The sequence below is a fragment of the Fundulus heteroclitus genome, chromosome 18 (genome assembly GCF_011125445.2).
Source record: "Fundulus heteroclitus isolate FHET01 chromosome 18, MU-UCD_Fhet_4.1, whole genome shotgun sequence".
Lineage (NCBI taxonomy): Eukaryota > Metazoa > Chordata > Actinopteri > Cyprinodontiformes > Fundulidae > Fundulus > Fundulus heteroclitus.
In genome coordinates, this window is record NC_046378.1 from 385,564 (window position 1) to 412,639 (window position 27,076).

General features: G+C 39.8%; 1 protein-coding gene across 4 annotated transcripts in view; it reads right to left on the reverse strand.

Moving 5' to 3' along the window:
- The window catches only part of sgsm2 (small G protein signaling modulator 2), a 114,360-nt gene that overhangs the window by 62,471 nt on the left and 24,813 nt on the right, over positions 1–27,076 (reverse strand). For all 4 annotated transcript variants that reach the window (XM_036149845.1, XM_036149847.1, XM_036149846.1 and 1 more), the window contains exon 2: positions 26,188–26,263. In XM_036149845.1, coding sequence (XP_036005738.1) covers positions 26,188–26,263 — 76 coding nt within the window. The remainder of the gene's footprint in view (positions 1–26,187; positions 26,264–27,076) is intronic.

Genomic DNA, 27,076 nt, shown 5'->3' on the forward strand with positions numbered 1-27,076 from the left:
TAACACCTTGTGCAGCTGTAATTTAAGAGGCTCTCTTCCTTGAGTCATAAAATCTGTGTCTGTGATAATCATTAGTGGCAGCTTCCAGTAGGCATCATCTGCTATTTATCATGTAAGATGAGAGCAGAGAAGGTGGGATGCTGGCACGTCATTTATTTCCTGTATATGAAGCCAAGAAATAAATGGAAACGCACATCAATCCAGGAAAGCCTGGGCGGTGGTAGTGGTTTAAAATATCTGATCTTTGCCATCTGGGGATCAGTGACAGCAGTGAAGATGGGTGTGTATAGTGAAGGACTAGCACTGCTCTTTCGTTTCTGCTTCCCACGGGTGTGGATGGGGTGATAAAACCTGAGAACAGGATGAGGGGCATCTCCATAAGCTGGAAAAAATAGGGCGTAAATGATCTATTCCTGTGCCTCGATCTGCTCTCCTGTGTGGGATGGGAAGGAGCGGAATCCTTCTGATACCCTTCCATCCCACAGGAGGAGTGGTTGGATGAAGGGAGCGAGCAGAGATGGTCATGGGGTCAGGTGGGTTGGCATGGCGACCACTCTCTGCATCTGCTTTTTGTTGCCATTGGATATGGACTGCTGCGGCAGTGTCTTTGTGCCGCGCTTCAATCATAACAGAACAGAACTGATTTAGCCTCTCTCCGCTGCACCTCGCTGAGTTGCAACCTTGGCTGTTAAAGTAGGAGAATCATGAAAGCGTTCCAGAGAAAAAGAGTTTTCTGCTATGACTAAGACTGCCGCTGCTGAGATGCAGTCACACGCCATCGCTGATGTATGGCGGAACTGGTTGATTTGAGACATGGCTTGGCTAAATGCAACAATGACCGGGATGAGTCAGAGGGGCAATAAGGGTTTTAGGAGCAGAGAGCATGACAATACACAGGGAGGATGTGACTGAAGGGAAAGCAGAGGCTAGCAGTCCAGACTGCCCATGTGCCACACGTTCACCTAAGCTGATCTCAGGGATACACAAAATCTAATTAGTTGAGTTTTGCTGGAGACGCAGAACAGATCAGGAGTCACACAGGGATATGTGACGGGAATATAATAAAATACATTTTATTGTGTTTAGACAGAAACATTTTACCCACTTCTATTAATTCATTTTTAATGGACATCCTCTGTTTTCACAGGAGAAATAAACATCTCATCCCCCAGGCTTTAATATCTCACAGCCATGCTCTCTATTATGTGTTATGTTCAGACATTATCACCTCGTGATTCACACCAAGCCTTTATACCTCTTCCTCCACACTCTCACACAGTGTTTCTCTGTTCATCTTGTAACATACAACACCTCCTCTCTGTCTGTTCCTCCTCTGTTTTTTTTTTTTTCCAGCACGTTTATTGATTGTTGCCGTTTCATTACTGACAAGAGACCAGGCTGCAGGAAACTCGGGGGTTAAATTGCAGCTTCAAGAACTGACTGAAAACTTCAGCACAAGCGGCTGTGCAGCAGGGACGAGTTATAGGTGTGCAAACACAAGCTAATCACAGAACAGAGAAGGTCACACAGCTGCATATATCCGCTACATGTGAACTCTTAAAAATCGAGGAGGAGGCGTGGGGCGGAGCTCAGCAGGATTAGAATAATGTTACACACAAAATGAGCGTTGTAAATCCTTCATTTTACAGAGTTAAACACAGCAGTGGTGTATGAAGCATTATTTGTTTTGTATCTTTTTTTTTCAAGCAACACTGAAACTGAAGTAGCTACCAGTGGCTGACAGTAAAGTGATCTGTTTTATCTCTTCATACCTCACTGCAGCTCATAAGGTGTGTGTTAATGTCAGAAAGTGATGTGCCACACTACACATCGTACTGCACTGCAGCCTTCAATCTTCAGGTCGCTCAGGTGATCAGTCATCGCGACACTGCATGCTCTAGCCACAACATCAGCGCATTCTTATAAACACCACAAATTTACATAAAAAAACTCTGACTGTTTGACTTTCAATCAGAACCAACTTTTCCTTATTCAGCTCAATTATTTCTAACTGCTTTATAACAATAACAAATATATTTTGCTGTTACTTTCTTCCAATTTATTATTAAGATTAACAAGCCTTTAAAGACTTTTTTTAAGATTCCGATATATTAATTTACAACATTTAAATTAGATGAGGGCACACCTGTGGTTGTATTTTAAGGCACTTCCTCAAACAGAACCTCCTACTGTGTCATATAGAAATAGAATCAAAGAAATCCAGGAAAACATCAGAAAGAAAAAAGTGAACTTTAGTTCTTTAAAGTGAAGTTTAGTTAATTGAGGACAGAGGTGGCTGCATCATGGTGTGTGGATATTTTGCCAAAGAAGGGACTGATGCACTTCATAAAATAACTGCCAACACAAAAAACAAACAATATGTGACAAAGAAAAATAGGAATCCAAAAGCAAAGCTTTCGATTTGGTAGTGTGTTTGTGTGCATGTTTCCCACCTGCACCTATGATTATGACATATAAATAGATGACCAAAAGAACAACATAAAGCTGAAATAAGTGTTCTCTATAGGATGGATGCAATATTCTAATCTTAAATGTACAGATGGGGCAACCCCACTATTCAGTCAATCAATCCTTTATCTTCATTGTCATGATAAATATATATATATATATATATAACAATCAATTGCATAGCCACTGATGTAATAAAGTGCAGAACTGCTGCAAAACCCTTACCAAGCCCCAAAAACACCCACTCTATAAAATTAGCACAGTATATACAATAATGTTCCATAAATAAGTGCTGGCACAAATGTAATAAACAGTAACAGAGATACTGCAGGCAAAAAAAGAGACGTATCCAACGCGGAGACAGAGTGTACAGATGACTATTTAAGTAATATTTGATGAGAGCAACGTTGCAAAGTCCAGCGCATAGCTATTGTGATGAGTGTGGTGAGTGTCTCTGGATGGTGCAGAGAGAAGAGGGGGCAACTGTTTAGGAGCCGCACTGCCTGAGGGTACATGCTGTGGGCCTGGCTGGTGGTTCGGCCTCATATAGACCTGTACCTTCTACATGAGGACACCAGGTGGAACAGGTGATGCCCTGGGTGGTGTTGATCACACGTGTTGTTGTGGACTCTCCTCAGACGGCCAGTGGAGTGGATGACACTAATCCCTAGAAGAGTAGTCCCCGTGACCTTCCCTGATGTTTTTACCCCCCAACTGGTGTACAACATTGGTGCAGCTGGAAAACAACACTAAAAGTTTATAAGTCCAGGCTTAGACAGAGCTTACTGTCATTCACAGAAGAATGTACATTTGAGCAGAATTTTGTTGCCAGCCTCCAAGTAAAAAGAAAATGCTCCAAGACAGGTCCTCTGGAAAGGTTACTCCCAAATATTAAAGTTGGACATTCTCTCCACCACCTCATTGCCAAAGCAGAATAGAGTGCTTTTGTCTGTTCAGTAATTCCCAATCATTTGCTTGGTCTTCATGATATTCAGAATCAGGATATTGTTATTGCACAATAATGCCAGATGTTGCACCTCAGTCCTGTACAGTGTTTCATTGTCGTTATCGATGACGCCTCATAATGTGTTATTGTCAGAAAATTTGACAAGGAGATTTGATGGAGAGGAGGGGAGCAGTCATGTGGAAACAGAGTGTAGAGCTGTGGGTTGAGCACACATTCTTTGGGGGTCCCGGTGTTAGTGAGGAGTAAAGAGGAGGTGTGCCTGTCAACTCTCACAGTTGGCAGGTTTGTTAAATAGTCCACAATACAATTAATTGCACAGGATGTTTAAGCTCAAGTTAAGGAATTTGGTTCAAAGTTTTTGGGGCCGGATTGTATTAAAGGCTGAGGTGAAATTGACAAAGAGCAGTCTTGCATGGATGTCTTTGTTAAGTACAATGGAGATGACATCCTCAGTTGATCTGTTCTCCCTGTGTGCACATTGCTATGTGTTCAGTGGTGATGGTGTTACTCCTTTACTGTGCCTGATAACCAGTCTCTCAAGGCATTTGGCAGGTATGGTAGTAAGAGACACAGGTGTATAGTCTCCTAAACATGTGACGTTAAACTGTTTGGAAATAGGCCCTATTGTGGTCACCTTGGAACTGGGAGGGACCCATGTGAATAGCTCGTACATTTAGGTAAAGATTGAGGTTATTTCAAGTAAAAATTAACACCGCTTACAGCGGGAAGGCTAGAAAGGAAAATTTTTGAGTCTGATAATCAAAAACGGGATTGGCTAAATCCACGTCGCAGCTTTACACAAACCAAAGATTGGAAATGGTCTTTCCCAATTGGTCTTTATTAAGGAAGCACTTTTTAATTGCCTTTTTATGTGGATGGGAAGGCTGTAATATTAAAAATACGCTGACCCATGACATTCATTAAGCTTACCCGAAAAAACAGAAGGAAGGCTATTCTTACCAGCACACACAGCAAACAGCTGTTGTGAACAGTTGGGTGAATACAGTGTGACAAAATCACTGCAGGTGTCTATTGGTTGAGTTACAGAGGCAGTTAATAAAACTACATGCACTATATGTTACACATAAAAAGGATGCAGCAACATTTCTGGCTATCGCTGTACTATAAAAAGGAAGAAGATAGAATCCTCTTTATAGACAAGCCTTTTTTCTGGGACCTATACCGAACTTAGACCTGCAAGCACTTAAGCAGTGAATCACAAGGTCAGAGAGCTCTCCTGTTGGCCAGCAACACAAACTGGAGCTTACTTCACCTTTAAGCCATGACTGTGTTTGACAGCTAGACATTACATAACTGAAGAAAGTCAAGATGTTTAAAATATACGTCTGAAGCCTCAATACTCTGTTAAAAAAAGCTTCATTGAACATGAAGAGCCGATGGTTTCCAGAGGTGCCCTGACAACAGGAAGCTTGAGACTTTTAGAACGCTGCAGCTCTTAACCGCCATCATATTGCATTGTCACATTACACAGAATCAATGCTTTCTGTGGGAGAAGACAGATGTGCTCATTATGGTTGGAGAGGGAACTAATCATGGTGAGTGTCAGAGAGAGCTGGAGCAGATTAAGCACTTGAATCATATGGAGGCTGATGTTCCTATGTGCACAGCAGGAAATGGAACATAACTAGGAAAATGAACCACATAAAAATGAGCTTTCTGATCAGGATGCTTCCCATTCAGCTGGAACCGTTGCCACATTGCAGTGTTCATGATGGCAGAGATGTGATGCCGGAGGCTGTAAATGGAGCTTGATTTAACGCAGCTATTTATGGAAGAAGCTTTATACAGTATATATGTATATATATACATACACACACATGAGCTTTACTGTTTCTCCCTGTCTCTGGTGAAAAACAAATTTATTGCTCACGAGTAATTTACGAATAATTATGATAGAGAAACCTATTTTCAACTCGGAGCTAGAAAAAAAAAACATGCAGCTATTAAAGGTTATCTATTTAGTTATTTCATTTGATAGAAAAATAAATATATTTAAACATCCTGGAATTATAAGACAACTAACAGCTCAATACTTCTGACATGTGTTAATCATTTATATACGGACAATAAGTTTGATCCTACACTGCCCGCTACACATAGACCCTGCATTGTGAATCTTTAGTTGATCATAGACACTAAAAAATTCAAAGAGTTTACACAAAGTTTGATTTCTCCCCATGTGGGGTCTTGTTCTTTTTCAGAAAGAAAATTATTATGTTTACTGTAAAGGGGGCAACTTGGTTTATTGAATAGATGCTACCTCAAAATAAACCCTTTAAAGTTTCCGATGAAAGGAAATCAAGCCGACTGCGTTCTAGCAATTTGGTGGCTGTTACGTGACAAAAAGTGGAAAAACTTCATGGCACGGGAATACAAGGCCCTGCATCTTACACTGATCCTTATTTTTCATCTTATATATTCGCTCTTACTTTTTATTACCAAGTGTAATAGAACACAAACAAAAACGATAAAAACAAATCCAACCCAGCCGCTTGCAAGATATGAAATATTCTACAGTAGTTTTCCCCAGATGTACTGATGATTTTCATTGTTTTCCTTTCTTAAAATGCAGATCCTTCCTAAAACCTCCAGCCTTGTGACTTACAGATTTTTCATTTGATAGCAACAGCAACAAAGCTCCTGAATACCATTGATTTGAACTTCATAAATTCTCCTTTGCATCAAACACTGCTGTTAACCTGTGCCACCTCTGTTTTTGCATGCCTTCATTAGAACATTTCAGAATGAAAGTGAGTTATGCTCTACGTGGAAATGTGTTTGCTAGGTTACTTATAACATAAACGTATACACACGGAGACAACTAGGCCTCCTTCTCAGCTCAAGAACACTTGTGCTGATTGATTTAATTGTTGAGATATTTTATATCTTGAATTCTTTCTCAATTGTTGTTTCTATTTTGTAAACTCATGTTTGTGTAGGAGTAGGCGACAATGCCGATGGCTAACAGGGAGAGATTGGACGAAAGACAAAATAGGGATGAGGGGATTAACACAGGAGAGCTAGAGGGGAAAGTACATACTAGATCTCACAACCTCCTCCTGTCTCTGATGACCCCAGGCCCCATGAATATGCCATAAAACATGGCATATTCATTTCAAATATATATGAATTGGACCTGCTTAAATTGTAGAATGCCTTGGGAGAGCATTGGTTGTGAGTAACGTGAATGCAAGGGGTGTGCATTTGTATTCAGCCCCCCCCTATTCTGATGCTCCTAAATAAAAAAGCCAATTACTTTAACAGAATTTCCCCTAAACACAGTGCAGCTGTGTGCAATTTAATCTCAGTATAAATCCAGCTAGTCTGTGAAGGCCTCGGAGGATTTTAGAAAGACATTAGTTTCACTGCAGCCTGCTGAGATAAAAATGAGCTATGGAGGACCCAGAAAGAGTGGGTCCACTTCAGACAGTGGACCCTTTTTAGCCCCAGCAGAGAACTTTCTTTCCCCCAGACCCAACCCACACATTGACTCAATGGAAATAATCTTATATCTCCAAAGAGATATAAGAAAACAAGTTCTACTGAAACCTTTAACCAAGTTACTCTTCCACTTTGTCCTGTAACTTAGTCAATGAGCAGGCAGAAAAGGCTGGCAGAAGGTTTAAGACATTTTTGATTCCATTGCTTCCATTAAGGTTAAGGAAGCGGAAAAGTGTCAAAAAGCCAAATGGAGGTGGTGAAAGACTGAACTCCAGGTTTACTGTGACGTCTATAAAGAGTGACTTCACTGATATAACTTCCAAGTGAAGAATGCGAGGGAATCCTGCTTTTCTGAATCATCAAAAAATGGTCAACAGATTAACAAACACTCCTGCTGTAGGATCTGAACTCAACTCTACCAGGACCCTCATTGAATTAGCAAACCTTACTGGGATAAAAAGATTTGAAGGGTAGTCTGCACATCAACATCAGGTGCAGCAACAATATGTTGTCCAATCAAAACTAATTTGGACAAAATGAAACAGTTCTGCCAAATCAATGAGAAAAGCTTAGAAGAAATTATACATCAGTTAAGCTCCACTGCTGCTTGTAGCCAGCGTAGCAATATGAGGCTACAAAGCAGGTCCAGAGTAGCTGCCTCTATGAGTTCTAACCTGCCAAGTTCACCTAGATTTAAAAGCGCCTGACAGTCGTAGCTTGTTCTGAAATCCCTACCAAGCAGCTTCACAGAGAGACTAAGCAAACTGATTTAGTTATCTGCCATTAAATCTCTGCTGCTACCGTGAGCCATCAGAGCAACAAACAAGCAGGGTGCCGGCATCTTATCCTCTAATCATAAATGCGTAGAAGAAATCAATGCATGGATGGGCCAGAATTTTCTTCACTTGAATAAAAAGAAAACTGAACTAATACTTTTTGAACCAATTGAGAAAAGTAAGCACACAGCTTCAGCCTAAAATCTGGGTGGAGTGATGGACTCAGGCCTGAACCTCCAAAAACATCTAAACACCATTACAAGGTTGGCCTTTCATCATCTGATTAACATTTCCAGGATTAAAGGACTAATGTCCCAGGATCTGGAAAAACTAATCCATGTATTTATCTTTAGTTGAATCAATTACTGCAGCTGTGTCTTCACAGGTCTGCCAAAAAAATGGATCAGACAGCTGCAGCTGATCCAGAACGCTGTCCTCACTAAGACTAAGAAAGTAGAGAACATCACCCCAGTTCTAAAGTCCTTACACTGGCTCCCTGTATCTCAGAGAATAGACTTTAAAATACTTCTGTTAGTCTATAAATCCCTGGCTGGTTTAGCACCTAAATACATTACAGACTTGTTATCAGTGCATCAACCCTCCAGACCACTAAGGTCTTCTGATTCAAGCCTACTCTGCATTCCCAGAACCAGAACCAAACATGGAGGAGCAGAATTTAGTTCTTATGCTCCACTTATCTGGAACAAATTGCATAAACGCTGAAACCCTGAGCTCTTTTAAAACAAGGTTAAAAACCTATTTGTTTAGAGCTGTGTGTTTACTATGCCACACTTCCAATGCATGCTTTTATCAACTAAAGCACTTTGAATAGTCTTGTTGTTGAAATACACTAAACAAATAAACTCATCTTGCCTGATCTATGTTTTTCGTTTGTAAATGATCGTGCTATCTTTTGAGGAACAGTCATGTAAAAATAACCCATAGTTCAAAACTATCTTCAAATGCTCTGCTCCTATACCGCATTAGCACACAGATTGTGCTCAGATATGCTTAAATATGCATGTGTTTATGTTGTAAAGACTGTAACAGCAAGGTGAAGCTTTAAGTAAGACCAACTGCATGATTAGCAGACCTCCAACATTGATTTTATCTGAGAGGAAAAAAAAAACAGCACTTTTCTTCTTATTTCCTAACGTCACACTGGATCTGAATCAATATTTAATCACCCTGTGTACAGTGCTGACCGCAGACCAGAGGGAGTGGAGTTGGGTTAGAAGAAGCTCTGTCGTTCTGTCACTGAAAAACCTGGGATATTACCAAAACTGCCTACCCATTTCTTTCCTGGATAGGAAAGTCTTTTTGATTATGTTTCTAATAAATATTCACCTCACAGTCAAAAGTCTTCCAATAGTAAAGTTATGTTAATGTTTTAGGGTTTCAACAGCTTTTTCACTTTCAGTGAACCAAAGTGAGAGCCTATATCAACAAATAGAGAAAACATGGAACAGAAGGGAACCTTCCCAAACTGACTCCTAGAGCCAATCAATGTCCATTCGGGATCCATGCAGGGTCACGACTTGCGACAGGGCTGGTTCCGATCTCCAGCGGTCAAAGGGTAGGCCCCGGACAGGTCACCAGTCCATCACAGGACGACACAGAGACTCACAGGACAAACTAAAATGAACAAACACTCACATCTAATGGCAATTTAGAGAGACCGGTGAACCTCATCTTTTTGGACTTTTTGGAAAGATGGCAGGATTCAGACCCAGGACGTGGCTGCAGGGCAACAATGTCACCAACTGCAACACTTTGTAGTCTATAGCAGTATCAACAGAAGGAAGAACCACAATAAAGTGGAGGAGATTTGCAATAGGTAGAAGGATTCTTCTTAAATATGTATTTAGAAGGGAACAAAATAAGACAAAACCTTTACTCCATCAGGACCAATACTGGATATCAGGAAATCTAGTCCCTTAATACGGCATATAAGGAATAATGTAACAGTACACAAAAGTAAAGCTGCTGTGGTTCTACATGTTTTTGGAATTAATCACATTTAGGTCATACATTTGGATCCTTGTTTGTTTAAAATTCTTTTACTCATTAAATTTCACAGATTGTCTCAGATTAGCTCATTAATTTGTGTGTAAATCAACACGAAGAGAAAGAAATGCTTTTTGGCAAAAAATTATTTAATCAACTAAATCAGTATGCTGAAGGGTCCTAATTAATTCATTTGGAAGTGAAACTGGAGGAGAAGAAAAGTTTGTGAAGAACTTTTACTGGAATGAACATTCTTAATCTTGGAACATAGAACCGAGCTCTCGTAACTTTAATTGGAACACACTGATGTGCTCTCTGAAAGCCTAATTCAACAGCTCCAAAGTCTGTCCGTGTGCTGACGTGAACAAGAACTGTGTTCAGCAGCACACCCAGCTACCTCAGACATCCATCTGACAGCTTCTTCAGAAATGTACCAGTATATGGGAGACCAGTTCTAATGAGTCAGACTGCAGAATAGCTAACACCAAAACAGAGGAGCATTGTCAGAAAAAGCCTCTCTCATTTTCAAACACAAAGAGTTTGATGTGTTTTTTCTGCTGATAATGCTGTACTCTACCTGTTCACTGTTTACTTGGGAAACAGCACAGTGACTCATAAAGCGTTTATCTGTAAACAGCAGAATGTGCTGACTGCAGGCTTTGCTTGTGGAAGAAATGAGCTTTAGAACATTGTGCTTTTGAAACTTGGAGGGGAAGCTTCAAGCCAGGCATAAAGATGTTTAATTTCTCTTCATAGACAGTTGACAGGATTCTGGCAGCAGGTTAGACCATCCTGAAGCTCCTGAAGGCAGGAGCTTCAATTTGAAGAACATCAGGAATGTAAGGACATAGAAATCCTGCCTGAGGCCACAGCGGGTTCCAGAGCAGCCGCATCCCAGCAGTCACTGGTGCTGCAGCAATAACGTCTCCTCCAATGAACATCGACAGAACCACAAGCAGAAGCAACACATTACAGTCATACACATACCTGTGAATGCATGTGTGAAATGTGTTCCTCATATTTCTCAGAAATGTAAACTATCATCGTTTGTTTATTTATAAAGTGTCTAAAAACCAAAATGCAGTAAAGGTAAAAAAGAGAACTAAAAGATGTTCAAAAATAATACAAAAGCAAAAAGCAATAAAAGATAAAGTTGACGACATACGCAATACAACAGCAATAGAAGCAGACCCAATGGCCGTGCTCTCTGGAATTAAAAGCCTGTTTAAAAAGACCAGATTTGCAAAGAGACTTAAAATCATTTAAAGTCCAGCAGGTCTCACAGACAGATGGAGAATGTTCCAGAGGCTATAGGAACTACGGCTGAAAAAAGAAACCTGGTCCCCTGGTCACCAGCAGAGTCATTGGACCAACTAAGAGCCACTGGGGATATGTGGCTGAAAAGCTCTTTGAGGTAAAGAGGTGCCAGAACAATTAGACATCTAAAAACTAAAGACAAAATCATAAAAACAATCCTACTATTCTGATAATTTTGTTTTTAAGATTTTGTCCCTCTTTGCAGATTTAGCAGCTGAGTATTGAACCGGCGGTAGACGGCGAAGAAGACACCGGTCAATGCCACAGTAGATGGAGTTGCAGTAGTCCAGTCTAGAAGTAATAAAGCACAAATAACCCTCTCAAGGACATTATGAGGAAGATAATCTTTGACTTTACTAATAGCCTCAGATGAAAGTACTGCACTGATCTGTTTATTTAATTAACAATCAGTGGCTATTTTCACTTTCTGCACAGTTTAGACCTGCAAATGCCAATTTAATCAGATTTTATTTTATAGAACTATAATTAAAATTATCTGGCCTTCCTGCTGTGTGCAGTAATTATTTATATTAACAGCAAATGATGTCACGTTGTGCATGAGAGCAGTCACTCTACAGCCGGGTTTTATTCATCTGAGAGCTATATATTAGTGCAGTTAGCAATGCTAATTGTTAACATCAGTCTATGTGTGCATTCTGTACAGAATGTCAAACCTTACTGTAACTGTTGACACAAAGGGGTTTATAGCTGAAGAGGATAACAGAGCCTTCCTGTTATCTGCTGAAGTCTCTCTCCGCTGTTTTAGAAAAGCAGTCTTTATGAACAGCAGACATGCCTCTACTTTCCTTTTACGTTTCTTACGTTTACTGTGCCTCACCTAATTTTCCAAATCTGAAACTTAACTCTGAGTTTTCCCTCATGGTGCAATCGCTGATCAATAGAAGATTGGATTTTTTGAGCTTCCAAATAGATTTTTACTGGGCAAGGCCAATAAAGCTGGAAACATTCACGCCGGCATAGCTTAGCTGAAGACCAGACTGTGTCAAGCATTAGATGTGCAGAAGACAAGTCCTGGAGGGGTATTTGCTTAAAGCTGCATATCTTAACACACAACTGAAACAACTATGTATGCGGAGAAAAATTACACAATTTAGAAAGATCATTTTACTGACAGCCATTTGTTTCATTTAAATCCAGGGTATCAAACTTGAGGGCTGGTGTCCTGCAATTCTTGGGTGTGTCTCTGCCTCATCTCACTTAATCAAATAACCAGGTGATTAGCAGCACCCTGGAGAACTTGATTGCATGCCAAGGAGGTATTTTACTCATTTAATTCAGGGGTGTAGGGCCACGGGCACATCTGGAGGACATCAGATCTGAAGAACTGGAGTTTGACATCCTTACTTTAAATGTTCAATCAAAAAATATCCACAGATGAGTTTATAACCCAGGATCCTAAGCACCTGCAGTAATCAATCAGATTATCAAGATGCTTCTCACACATCAGAACAGCATGTGAAGGGAGAAAAGGATTATTGTGCAAATCCAAATCTGACACCTCTGAGCCACTCTGACTGTTCTGTCAAACCCAAATACCCCCCCCCCCCCCCCCCCCCCCACACACACACACACACACCTCCAGTTGGGTCGGGTCAACTCTGAATAAGGTCTCAGCCTAAGCTTGATGTGAAATATCTATGAGTTTTTATTTTCCAAACACTGTGACTCTGCTCTGATTAATAGCTGGACATATTTTCTCTGCATACACACTTTATATCCGGATAATAGTATATTTTGAATGGGTTGACGTACGCATTTAATAGTTTCCACTAGTTTGGAACAGCTCCCTTTCCTTTTCCAGTCTTCTGTTATCTCTTTCTTACATTTTTCCTTTCTATTTCTGTCTGTTCATCTGTCTGCAGTGCATGGCACCCCAGACATCCATTGGTTGGCAGCTCATTACATGCCCATGCGTTTCCTAATGAGCCCATTAGTTGCTTCAGGCCATCCTTTTCTCTTTTCCTCACCAATTTTCTTTTGCTTGACTCCTCCACACTTTCCCATTTATTCCAATTAGACACTTTTTCAAATCCTCAGTTACAGATTATCTCCTTATTTTTTATCTGACTGTATGCCTTCCATTTCTCTGTAGAAGAAACAAATGGAAAGGTGCTCTATGAGTAGACAGTTTTCTATTCGTTTTGGGTGTTCATGTCTTTTATGGGGTGTGACGATACATTAAGCTCGTTAGATGATACACAATGTTGAGTTCAGTCGAACAAGAAAAGAAGAGATCATAGCAGTATTTTAAGGAAAACTAAGACTCGCCTTTTTTTCTTTTTTTTTTTTACACAATTTGAGTAAAAGTTTCACAAATGATTAACTGTGTTTTTAAAGAATGTGTAATCAGTTCACAATAACTCAGCCCAGATTTCACATAGTAAGGCCTGTTTAATTCTAGGGTCCTCCGTATTCCAGAAAAGCATTTAAAATGCTCCCTTATGTGTTTTTAATACTTGAAAAATGTTTCATAAATCTCCAACAGTGTTTTTAGAAATTCCCTGATGAGTGCTGAATTGTTGGTTTAAGTTTAAGTCATTCGTTTTTGAAACATTTTCTAACAAGTATAATCTTGCTAAAAACTAGGTTTTTGTGTGGTACGAGTGTAATGTCGAGACACTATAAACTCATACGGGAGTTGGATTTTTCTATTTGTTTTGTTTTGTAAAAAAAAAGAAAAAGAAAAAACAACATGCTTATTAATTTACACTGGAGAACCTAAAAGTTTAAAAACTTTAAAGACAAAGGTTTCTCACACTCCTTGAAATCTAAATCAAATATTGCTGCAGCAATCTGGACACCAAAACTGACAAATCCTAGTTGCAGTTGTTGTTGTTACTATTTCTGACTTCAGAGGTAAATGAACGGCAGCAGATGGAGGAACCAGTAGTTCATGGTTTCGTGTCGTCTGCTTCAGTTTCTAATCTGAATGGGTTGGAGTTCATACAGCACTTCCCTCACAGGCTTTCATGTTGCTTATGTTAGTTTTCTTTAATGACTAAGCAAAATGTTTTCATACAGATGATTTTAATGTGACTTTTTTACTTTTACATATGTCTATAAGCAAATAACCAACACAGAGAAACAGAAATATTTCTGTGGCAATGCGTTGGGACACGGCAAGCATGAAAATGTTCTTTACAGGTACTAAATGATGGTAGGAAGGGACGACATGGCAATGCGTAAGCAAGAAATAAAGAAATGGGGATATGAAGTGGTGAAGTGAGGAACTGACCCAGGGCAAGCTTAAACACAGCAAGCTGGAACCTTTAAAATGACAGCCATTTCGTAATTTACTATGAAGTGCAGCTTGGCCTTTCCCCTGCTTCACACATAAACACTAACTCCGTCCTGAGAAAATTGCCCCTTTCACATTATTCAACCATATAGGGCAGTGATCTACATGTGTTTATTTACGCTTCAGTCCTTTGACAGGTGTCGGCCCAGAAATGAGGGTTGAAATTGACCAACCACAGTTATACCTTTGGTCCTCGCTGGGAAGGAGAAACAGAACTGAAACAATCAAGAACTGTAAGGTAAGATGTGAAGCAGAAGGAGTGTGACTGACAACCGGAGCAAATAGTGCAGAGGGACTTTATCCTCCAGAAAAATCTGTTGTATATACTAACATGCTGAGGATGATTCACCACTTCTGTCATTGAATGAATGTTGACATCCAGCACAGAAATAGAAAGCATGAGGCTCAACCAGATATTACTGAGTATATGAGGACTGTCATCCACGCATTTTATGCATATCGGTCAGATGACTGCTGCTGTCATAATCCAACACCCCTTTGATTTTTAGATCCCAGCTGCATGTGCAGAAAGATCCCAACCTAAAATTACTGCTGGATCTTGTATGAATGGAAAAAAAATGTATCTGGTAAGGCGGAGTTTGTTGTGACAGTGGGACGAGAGTTAGGGAATTTGCCCTGTAACTGGTGGGTTGCTGGTTCGATTCCCCGCTCTGACTGTCTCCATCGTTGTGTCCTTGGGCAAGACGTATTGCCTGCTGGCGGTGGTCAAAGGGCCCGGTGGTACCGATGTATGGCAGCCTCACTTCTGTCAGTCTGCCCCAGGGCAGCTGTAGCTGCTAACATAGCTCACCACCGTCAGGGTGTGAATGATTGACTGTAGTGTAAAGCGCTTTGGGGTTGTCGGACTTGATAAAGCGCTATACAAGTACAACCCATTTACCATTTTGAGTGTTCTGATTTGGAGTGAATTTAGAGTGCACTGGCAGCAGTTCCATGTTGACTCCTATTTCCGCTTTATTACCTTAGCAAGGATGTGCAAAATTGTTGACGAATGACCATTTGAAAATTATTGGGTAATCCTCTTTCCTGAGATCTCTGCATCATCTATAGTCATCTTTCTGTGGTCTTTCTGTTATTCTCTTCAAAATCCTTCATGGTTAGAGATCTTATATTTCGACGAAAATAGGAAAATTATTATGCCCTTTTCTTTCAATCAGAGATTTTATTCAATTAATCCAGTTCCTAATTTTTTCAAATCCTCACCAAGTAGCTGGTAGAATAATCCCATTTCATCTATTTCTACAAGAACTGGTAAACAGTAATAGTAATTAAACCTAGTAAAAAAAATACAGCTAAAACATAACCCAGAACATTCAACATCCAGCCTTACCTCCTGCTGTGAGGCTAATGAAGAGGAGTTATGTGATCAGTTTGAAAGTTGAGGAAAAGTTTTGGACTCCTACACACTGACAGTTACACAACAGTAAAGACCAACACGGCAGAGAAACTAGCCAAGAAACCTCCTGCACTCTCCTATCTATAGCTCTACCAAGAGGCACACCAGCTCCCACTGAATTTGACTTGGTCAGGCAAGCTGAGTGCCTCAACATTATGAATCCAAGTACAGGACAACGAGGTGCACGGATAGCAAATCCCTGTATGAGGACTGAGGCTATGGAAACAGCAGGAAAAGCTACATGATCCCCCCTAGAGGCCTTATAAGGATGATATAGACTGCCACTGCTTTAAAATGCTTCAAGACAATTTATTTTTTGAACAACTTGTGTTTCGTTGTTGTAATTTCTTAACATTTTATTAATATTTCTTAAGTCTCACTCATTTTCAGATATTATAACTATGTAGAGGTACTTCTGAATCATTTTTGGAATACCATGAAAACGTTTAAAAAAATTTGTCACTGATTTCAGAAAGTTAAACTTATTATATAATTTATTATATATAGAGTGAAATATTTCAGGCCTTGATTTCTGTTAATGTTGATGAGTATGGCTTTGCTTTGATAGTTGTCATCTGCATTGTTGGGTCTGGTGTCCCTCATCTTCCTTTTGACAATAACCCATATATTCTCTGCTGAGTTCAGGTCAGGCCAGTTTGCTGCCCAAACAAGCACAGTGATAACCTGACCGTCGCCAGATGGAGGTAGTTCTGCCGAGCTCCACACGTCTCCACACATCCATCTGGAATCGTGCCATTGGAGATGTATTTCAGAAGGAGGGGCCTTATCAAAATCCTTGCATATGATTGGATAAACCACTTGTCCGTCATCTTTACTGAAATGCTACTTCAACCACTCACATTGAAAACAACCCACGATGCTGATGAGAGCGACGCAGTGAAAACCAAAACAGAACAGCCATCATGGATATAGCGCGACATCCTATATCACTCCGACCCTCCACGGACACACGTACTACCTGAGCAGGAGAGCATCCGACTCTGTCAGGAAGACAGTTTTTAAGTACAGTATTCATTGTAAATGGCCGCTTTGAAATCTCTGAGCATGCGCAATTATCACGTTACACAGACTGAAAATATTTTATTTTCTCTCTGCTTAACTGTGCACTCAAACAGTTTTGATCAAAGAATGGATTTGTTTGCAGTCTTTCATCACCTGCAGTTATGTTTTTGTCTGTGACGGGTCCACCAGAGGGCGCATTGACAACATAAATATGTTACAGCTCACTGATAAAACTATATTGGCTGCAGACTTTTATTAAAAATGAAAAGACTTTATGATTTAGTCTCCCTTCACAACTTGTTTTTTTTTTAAATTGGAGGAAGGAAATTTCTCTTAAGATGTAACTTTGATCCTGCAAAATTACCGATTAAATTGTCAGACTACCACAGCAGCATTCGAAAATGAAAGTTTTCATGCCTCGATTAAGTTACTGGAAAATAACCGTAAATTAACAAAATAAAATTGATTTGTAACAAATGGAGACCGCGGGCGTAATGTAGTTTGTTTGAGTGGAGTTGCCATACAATGACGTCATCGGGAAGCGCAGGCCCCCCGAGCCAATCTGACTACCCGAGCCGATCTGGTTCCCAAACCGGTGTAGATCGGATAGTGTCACAATGTACTCATTTAAATGGGCGGACCTAATTTTTGTTGTACTTGTTATCCACTAGGGACACAATTTTTGATGATCAGGGGCAACTCGCCCACTTCTTGCTCTCACAGTTCAACGCAATTTAGCGGTCATTATGTGGAATTTTTGAAAATCGGGCCCTGAGTGTAGAGAAGTTAAATTAGTCTAAAAACCGCATCAGATATACTGAAGGTCATCTAATGTTGCGACCAGATGTTGAAAGTGTCATTCTTTCATTTCAGAGAGAGTGATAGTGTATCATGGTCATGCTGCTTTGTAGCTTGTTTGTATGAGTTATGTTGCCAAGCAGCTAAGTGTTTTCAGGGCCTTTTAGTGGGAATCCTTAAAACATTTTCTATCCAAAAAGTTTTCCATCTGCAAAGTATGATTTACATTGGAAATAAAAATAAGACAAAAAAAAAAATACGGTGACTAAACATGAGAATAAAAATCTCACTTTGGCTCTAGGATCATCCTAAAATATCATGGCTCTGGCTCTTACCCAATGGAAGATTGGGTCAAATGTGCTAACGCTTAACACTGAGTAGAGATGAGGCCAAATGACTCACTTCTGCTCTGACGTAATTTCTTATTATAATCAGATGACCTTTTACCTTTCATCATTCTGTAAAGCCTCCAGGCCCTAAAAGCTAACAAATTGCCTGCAATAGAAGAGTAGAGCTGGTTTGGGATGTTCTCCTGCAGAGCTGATTAAAAACGTGCCCAGATTACATGTACAGAGCTGTAAAAAAGTATTAGCCCAAAAAAAAGAGATTGCTTTTGTTAAATTTTTTTGTTACATTTAAAACCTTTGAGATAAATCAAACTAAAAAATGTTTTTGCATTTGTTAAAGGTAAAAGGGTTATCCAAACAACTTGGTCTCATATGAAAAAGAAAGTACCAACTCAGCCTACAAGTCTTGTCCCACGTAGCGGCAAAAACGGCCATACAACATTTCCTGAAACTGGCAATGGGTGTTTTAGAGTTCATTTTAAAATCCTTTTGTTCGTTTTCAAAGTCTTACCTACGTTGACCCGCCCTACTTGGTAGTAATCCTCCACCACTACACCCCCAATTGGTCTCTTAGGTCCGCTGATCAGTTGCTCCTGGTAGTTCCCAGCTCAAAGCGGATGGTTAGGGGAGTCAGGGCCTTCTCTATTTTTGGCCCCAAAGCTATGGGATGCTCTACCCATGCACATACGACAGGCCCCCTCATTGTCCATTTTTAAAACTTGTTTAAAATCGTACTTTTACTCACTGGCCTTCAAACCAACTGAGATTTGATTATACTTAATTTTTATTGGTATGGTTTTTATCTGTGCTTGCATTGTTTTATTGTGTTTTGTAACAAGTTTCTACCACTGTAAAACCATTTTTTTTTAGCTATTCAGATGTGGACTTGCTGGTGTGCTCCAAATCATTGCCCTCATGCAAAACTCAAGTGTGCTTGAGGTCAAGGTTCCAAAATGATTGCCAGATATTTTTCTTCACTATTTTCTGGTAGAAAGTCAAATTCATGGGTCATCCAGGTCCTGAGGCAGCAACAGCCCCAGACCATCACACTACCACTAAAATGTTAAACTGGAGGTTTGATGTTTTTCAGGTTTTTAAATGTAACAGTATACACAACTGTCCCTTCAGTCGTCAGCATATTTTCCCCAAAAGTCTTGGACATCATCAAGAACTTTCTTAGCAACTGCCTTTTGTTTTCTGTTTGGTCGATAATCGTTTTCGCCTTTGAATTCATAAATAACACTGGCTTTATGTCTCATCTGCTCTTGAATTTCATTCAGATTGGGGTATGATGTATCACTTTCTGATACCTTTTAGCCTACTTCATGATGTCAGACGGGTACTATTTAAGTGATTCCAGAATTCCACAGGTCTCAGACTAATTTGGCCGAAGTATGGCTTGTAAGATTGAACCAAAAATGTTGTTAATCAAAGATAACTCATGATTTAAAGGTGGAGTCGACAATTTTTCCAGAGGTTTCCCCAAATCCCTTTTTGAATACCTGCGCATGTGCAAGACCGTCTTACCTGCTCTTCCGCTCCTCAGGAGGATCACATGGAAAGAAATATCCCAAACACCCTGTGGTCTTATTTCTTTCTACTGAGGTCTTCCGCTTCTTCTCATGAATTTGTACATGGTTCGCTTCTTGCGACTCTCAGCCATGTTCAAAGTATTTGGTGAGAGTAGCAGAGCTACAATGAATGGCTAACACCAGAGCTAACAACTAAGCTAATCAGATACATAAACACTAGAAGTGCGCATCCGCAGCCAGCAAGTGGAAACTAATAAGGAATGCATATGCACATTGGTGTTATGTGAGTGCCTCATAATGATTGGCATATGGGGCAATCAATAGATAAGGTGTAAAGGGATGAGAGCAGGACCAATCCTCGGAACAATTACTTAGTTTTTACAGGTCTGCAGCTCCCACAGAGATCGATTTTTTAACCTCTTTTTTCTGAATACGTAATGTAATGACTGCTTTCAGGATGGAAGGACCGTTTTACCAACTATAACAAAAAGTATTTCTAAACAGGATTACCAACTATAGCTTTAGGAGGAAAGGTAGTTGTATTTTTATTTATTTATTTTACATAGGGTTGGTTTAGATACTTCTTTCCCATTATTAAATCATACTTTGAAACCTGCCTCTTGTATCTGCTTTTTATAAAAAGGGAGAAATCTTTAAGTGGGTAAATACTTGTTCAAGTATACTTGAGGTTAGACAACATTTTAAAGCATATAATATTGTGAAAAAGTTGAATACTGGAAACTCATGGTGTCACCCTCTAGTCAGCTAATTAACTTAGCTTAGCTTCATACTGTAAGTGGTGGTTTGTAACATCTATTAATTTTCCATACCAACTTAAACTTGGACAGAGTTTTGGTTGCCGCCTTTCAACAGTTATCTTGTACCCATCACTAGATCACCATGAGGCACACAACACTGGTCATGGAATTAAAAATGTCCAGTTAACTAAATATCTATGTTTTGGATTGATGGTGGAATCTAGAGTAACCAAAGAAAACTCATGTATGCACAAGGAAACAAGCAAACTCCCTCTCAATGTGAGACACTTCCAAAACAAATTTCCATCCTTTTGATGCTAAGCAGCCATTTTATAGCAGATAGACAACTGAAGAAGCCTTCTGATTAGTGTTCCAGGTAGTTGATCACTGGAGATGTTTCCCCTTCCTTCAAAAGGAATGTGCCAACTCTGACTCTAATTAGTGGAGTCTTTCCATCTTTTGAGCTTTGGCTAAAGTGCTGTATACGATACAGATTTGCACAAACAGAGGCAGCTGACTGAGAATCAGTTGAGCTGAACTAGAAGCAGATGGACATGACAGAGGATGATGACAGAAAACACAGGCGGCTGCATTCAACACTCGCTCCTTTTACACAGTTCAGTTGGCTTAGTTGTAAAGAGAGCACAGAGTGCAGGTTCAAGAAGGCCACGTTGTAATTTCTTTGAGAATGTCATGTGGGCATCAAGCAGAATTTATGCAATGACTCAGAGCTATCCGTCTCATGAAAGCCAGCCAACACAAACATCAGAACGGAAATGGAAAGTCTACTACAAAGGCTAGAATTACATTATAGGATTATAGCTGCTCCGCAAGGCATTTATTGATTTATGATATCCCTCTTTGTTTCTTAATGGAATAATTTTCTTAGATGTCATCAAGCTGTTCATGACGAGATGTTAGCAAGAGCTTTTAGTGGAATTTGAATTAAATGCTCTATACCTTCAGGATATTCTTAATTAAGGGATCACTGAGCAGAATATTTCTGTGTGCAGTAGAGAAGAGGCAGATTCCATCACATGAATCTGCAGACTAACGACAAGTTGCTAGTCTATTTGCTCCACTTTTAAACCTAATGTTTTGCTACTCAGTATGCATCTCTCCAAATGGACCTTTATAAAAATTGTATATTACGCGCCAATAATTTAACTTGACCAAAGGTACAAAAATATATATGTGAAACTGAAGTCCATTTCTATGATTGTCAGTATGGGTAAACCCAGCTGTCAGACACACTTGTCAAATGACTGTTCCAAATTCAGTTTGATAGCACTACAGGTCTAAAGGAACTCCCTAAGGAAGGGGTTATCAACTACATTTGTCCGAGGGCCAGAATTTTTCTCGTCAGACATTGTGGGGGCCAGATGCTTTTGTAAAATAAAGTAAATGAACTATACATATATTGTTGGTGTTAACATACTCACATTAATCTATCTATCTATCTATCTATCTATCTATCTATCTATCTATCTATCTATCTATCTATCTATCTATCTATCTATCTATCTATCTATCTATCTATCTATCTATCTATCTATTTCCTCTTCACTTTGCTATTCCTGAATTCAGAAATATTCTGGGGGCAGGATGGAAAGCTCTCGTAGGCCAGATGTGGAGGCAGGGGCCTATCTCTAGCTTCACAGTATTTACTGTGGGCATTTCATCTGGCCAGCCAGACTGACTTATGCTATGTACACTGCGTATCAGTCTGGTAAGGAGCTGGTAGAGCCCGATTTCAAAGGCGGGACTAATAGGGTCAGCGTCATCAGGTCAGAACGAGTTGGATAACTGCAGATGTGACACAAAAAATTCCAAGCGATGCACTTTTTTCAATTTGTAGTCTGTGAAACATGTCATGGTATTGAGCAAACTCGCCAGTGAATGATTTTTTTCTGCTTTTGTCTAAAAAAAATAAAAAAATTAAAATCAGAGGATACTTGGTGTACTCAAATGTACTTTCTTAATCTTCCAAGGCACCAAGCAACAAAATTTCCATATGTATGTTGACTGTTACGGTAGCATTATGGGTAATTCTGCCGCTGAGAGTGATGAATCGTAAAGTCCCGCCTCTGGTGCTGTGATTGGTCCAGTCTGTTTTGTGCCAGAGAGAATTGAGCCTTAGACTGATTTGCGCTCCGTATAATTCAGTCTGGCTGACCAGGCTAGAGGGCATTAGGGTATCCATGATGAAGCGTTTGGGTGATTAAGTCATGCAACAGCACAGCAATCTATATTGTTTGTAAAGGGTCTGCTTCCTGAATTTTTGACCTGGATGTGAGTCTTATTAGAACCTAACAGGGAATTGGAAGTGCGAGGATCGTTGTGTGATGCGGCAGCTCGAAGGAGGGGTACCGTAGCGTGCGTCAAGCTAATAACAACTAGCACGTTAGCTTAGTTGACCGGGAGGTTTTCTTCCAGACAGGAAGTTTACTGACCATTGCTCTCAAACATCAAGGCATTTAAAATAAACAAATAACGCTTAGCCTGGCGCAGAGCGAGTGAGGCCTGGTGGCCAGTCAGGCTTACAAAACGATGGGGGACAGCCAGCTTGTGTCAGCTAGGCACATGCTCAAAGATAACATGAGAGCATCCTGAGGGAGAGCCAGAGAAATGCTAGTTTGAAAAAGAAATTCAATTTATGTCAAAGCCAAACACAACCACTGCAGGGTGGAAGTTTTAAGGATTTAAACCAGATGACGCCACCTACTTAATTTGTCTGAGCCGGTAGGTCGAGATGATATACTGTGTTATTATGCCATTATCATATTAGTTGAAAAAGGTCTCCAAATGACAATAATATGATTTATCGCAATAATCTTTTGAAAAATGTATCGTCTAGCAAAATTTGTTATCATGATAGGTCTACATACAAAGACAAGAAATGTCATTATATTAGGGATAAACAAAGGTCAGTTGTCTGAGTATTGTGAGTTTGTTGGAATGCTGCCCTTTAAACAAGCCTCAGCTATAGGATCACATTGTTGAGGGGTGGCAGACCCTGTGTCAGGATGACACATTGAGATATTAGCTTCAGAATTGAATCTGACATTTTAATGTTTCGCAGCAACCTCTGTCCATGTTGGTTTATGAGGCACCTGCACCACTTTGGTGAGAGTGAACAAGTTTCTGTCTGTCCTGGAGACAAATACTGAAAATGCTGATACTGAATTCTGCTTTCACAGTTCTATTACTTTTTCCAAGTCCTTGTTTAATGAAAGGGATCTTGGCTGTTCTAACTGACTGGACAAACGAACAACAGTTATCTTGACGATCCACTGTAAATGAGACTTTTGTTCTGTTTCTGTTACCAAGTTTACACAACGTTCTCATTATGATCTCCATTTACACGGCACACTGCCAAAAAGGGAACTAAAAGTATATAATATTTTGAAATGAGTGTATTTTCCTTGATATGAGCAAGTAAATAAGATTATCTGCCAATGTGATGAGTATTTTACCTCTTCAATAAGATAATTAAAAATACTGCACTTGACATAACATGGAGATAAGTTGTTCATACCTTCATTGGCTGATCATTTAGACTTGCCTGCTCAAATCACTCACAGCCTTTTCAATATGGGCTTTGTTTCCAGTATGAGGAATGTCATGTGCGGTGTCTATGTCATGTGCGGTGTCTGTGCGTGTCAAGAAAATCCATTTATCACAGTCATTGCATGAGACTCGAGAGCAGTCTGCAAGAATACTGCCTAAAAGCTACCACAACTAATAAACCTTTGAGATGGCATAGAATAAAGTTTTCCTATGGATAGACGAGGGAGTTCAACTGTTGCTTAAGATAACTTTGAATTATATCCATGCCCAGCCATGGTTGTGTTCAGAAGAGTCAGTAGCCAAAGCAGTACTATGCGTAATTTTTTTTTTCTTCTGTGATTTTTTAAATTCTAGGCAGCCATAATGTGTGCCTGTACATTTCATTTGTATAATATGATTGATTTTGACTTTGTAAAGTGCCTCGAGATGACATGTTTCATGAATTGGCGCTATATAAATGAATTGAATTGAAATTCATTTTTACCAATCTCTGTCATACTGTGCATGAACCAGGGATTCCCTGGGAGAAAAGTTTTGTCTTTTCCAGTTTACACAACAACAGAAACCAGAATGTTTTCAAACCATTACACTCTGGAACCCATTTTCAAACTGTGTTGTTGTAAGAAATCATATTCGCTGTTGTTGTGTAAATGAACAGTACAAATGCAACCAAACTGCTCCGTTTTAACCAGAAAACATTGTTAGGTAAACAGGGCCTTTGTCAAGGACTCCACACCAAAGAAATGCAGGAATGGCTGTGGATGGCACACAGTAGTCACAGGAGGTGTCAGGGTCGTGATCAGCAGGCAACAGTGCGGACCAAGTGGTAGAGGCATGAAAAGCCCAAAGGGTCAAAGTTCATGTGTTGTCCAACATCTGATGGTGTGTACTAATCATTGTTATACAGATACTTTTTGTCTGACATACTACCTACAGGGCACTATTTACTTCAAACTGGGAGATAATTTTGAACCTATTTGTTGTTAAACTGAAGTCATCTATGTACAAATCCTGACTTGTATGAATTGTGATATTTGATAGCTTCCTCTCTAACCTCTTTCTCTGACTGTGTCATTTTCTGACTGTGTCATTTCAGAAGAGTGAAAATAAACATTACATCACATTTGTTTTTCTTTGATGTTGTGCCAAAACTGGGTTAAATTGTGAATATCAGAGGTATATACTAACTGTGATTTAAGTGTACAGTTGCACCCGCAGTCATCTTGCAATCAGAAAATTGAAAGTGCAATTTCAGCTTGTTCCTGCCACATGTTGATGTGCCCCTGGGCAAGGTACTTCACCCCAAGCTGCCTATCGACCTGCGTATTGGTGTATGAATGTGTGCACGTTTGTGAGTGTGACTGCGTGAATGTGGGTCTAGAGTAAAGTGCTTTGAGTAAAGACTAAAAAAAGTGTAGTATAAATTCTGTTTATTTACCATTTTCACAATTTTATAAATGAACTTACTGTATGTGACAATATTTAAGGAAAGGACAGCCTAAGGAATTTGGTTTAAATAAAACTATATGTACTCTAATGTCTAAACATTGTTAAAACTTCAATGATTTTGACACTGTTGTGTTACTCTGGTTTCTAATTCATGTCAGGTTTTTCAGTAAACCCTGAACTTGAATCCTTCATGCATAAGCAACAAATTGTAGCGAAGAAGTCTTTCAGCAGAACATCTTACACAGATGTTCAATAAGCCAAATGTCCAAAAGCTAATTTGGATGAGAAACCCAGACCCAGTAAGGAGCCTGAACAATGCAGCAGTTGGAGGAGATGCTCCTCATTTTTAACTGTGGGGGTGTTCCACATTTGCCTCAACTTGCTCCACTGTGTTACAACATAATCAGGCACTGGGAGTACGTCTATGTATATAAACACTATTTGTTCCAAATCTGAATGCATTTCTCATAGACTGTATTAACAAGATGTAGGAGAAAAGTAACCCACAAAGTATCAAAATAACTGCAATGTGATCCCCGTGGTCACAGTTGGTCCCACTGCATAGGCTTAATATAAGCATTTACCTGATGTTCCAGAAATATAAGGACTCAAACATCTGCTGTGAGATGGTCACTTTGCTGCTTTCATCCTCATGCTGCTGAAAGCTCCACCATCTGGTGAAGAGAGTGAACCACTCCACCACGAACACGCGCACGCACACACACACACTAACCCTGGCTTGTGTACAGGTCGTCTCTGACATCAGTTTCCATTAGCTCTTCTAGCATTACTGAGTTTCCATTGATGCAGCAGCACAGTCTCAATGACGTCAAGCGATGTCCTTGACGGAGAAGCAGTGCCAAGTCACCTGCTGAGGAGTTCAACAAGTGTGTGTGTGTGTGTGTGTGTGTGTGTGTGTGTGTGTGTGTGTGTGTGTGTGTGTGTATGTGTGGTTCAAGTACAGGAGTGTACTTACTGCAGAGAGCGATGATGTGGCTGCTGTCTTCATGCACAAATTTCTTTGTGACGGCTTCTTCCATAATCTGCTTCACCTGCACAAAGAAAAACAGAACTGTTTACGTCACAATGATGGAAAGACTGCTTTCCAACAAAAAATGAGATCCATTTTTCAAACTTTCAGAAAGCGTAAGTGAGAGTTTAGCTTTTGTTGTAGAATGTTGTTAAAATCTTCTGGTTTGTTCAGAACTTCTCAAACCATGTGGTCATGTACTTTTTATTTAGAGGTTGTTTGTCTTTCTTCTTGCAGCTCGTTACCACAAAAGTCACATGTAGAGATCAATCATGAGCTTGGCATTGAATGTCTAAATCTTTCAGAGAAGGTCGGGGAAAAAGTGATACTGGTATTTGGCTTGATTTTGATATTGTGTTTCTCTCTAATAAAACATTACCAATTATGAATATTGGAGGCTGTTGATTTCTTTATAAATGAGCAACCCTTCAAAGGTTTGAAATTCAGATCAAATTGAGATGAAACTATCTGCACAGCTCGAGAAAAGGTTGGTGGCTTAAAAGGAGATAGCTACAAGTTTAACTCCCCGGGCCAGTAGGTGGGGCACTCACGCTTGTGGCTCTCGTTCCAACCTTCAGTTATACTATTTGCCAGCTGGTTGCCAGGTCCTTTGGTTAGGATTAGCAAATATTTAAGTTTCCCTTCCAGTAGGAAAGCTGCAACCCTTGCATGGCTTCTGAGCCGCTTTGCTTTTGTTAAGTTGGCAGCAACTTAAGCAACGCTCAAAAGCTTGACCGATGTTCACCCTTGTTTTGCTTCTTTTTTGGTCCGCTTGAATCTGAAAATGTAATGTAATGAGAAAAGGCCATTTCTCAGCACTATCACAGAGCTACTA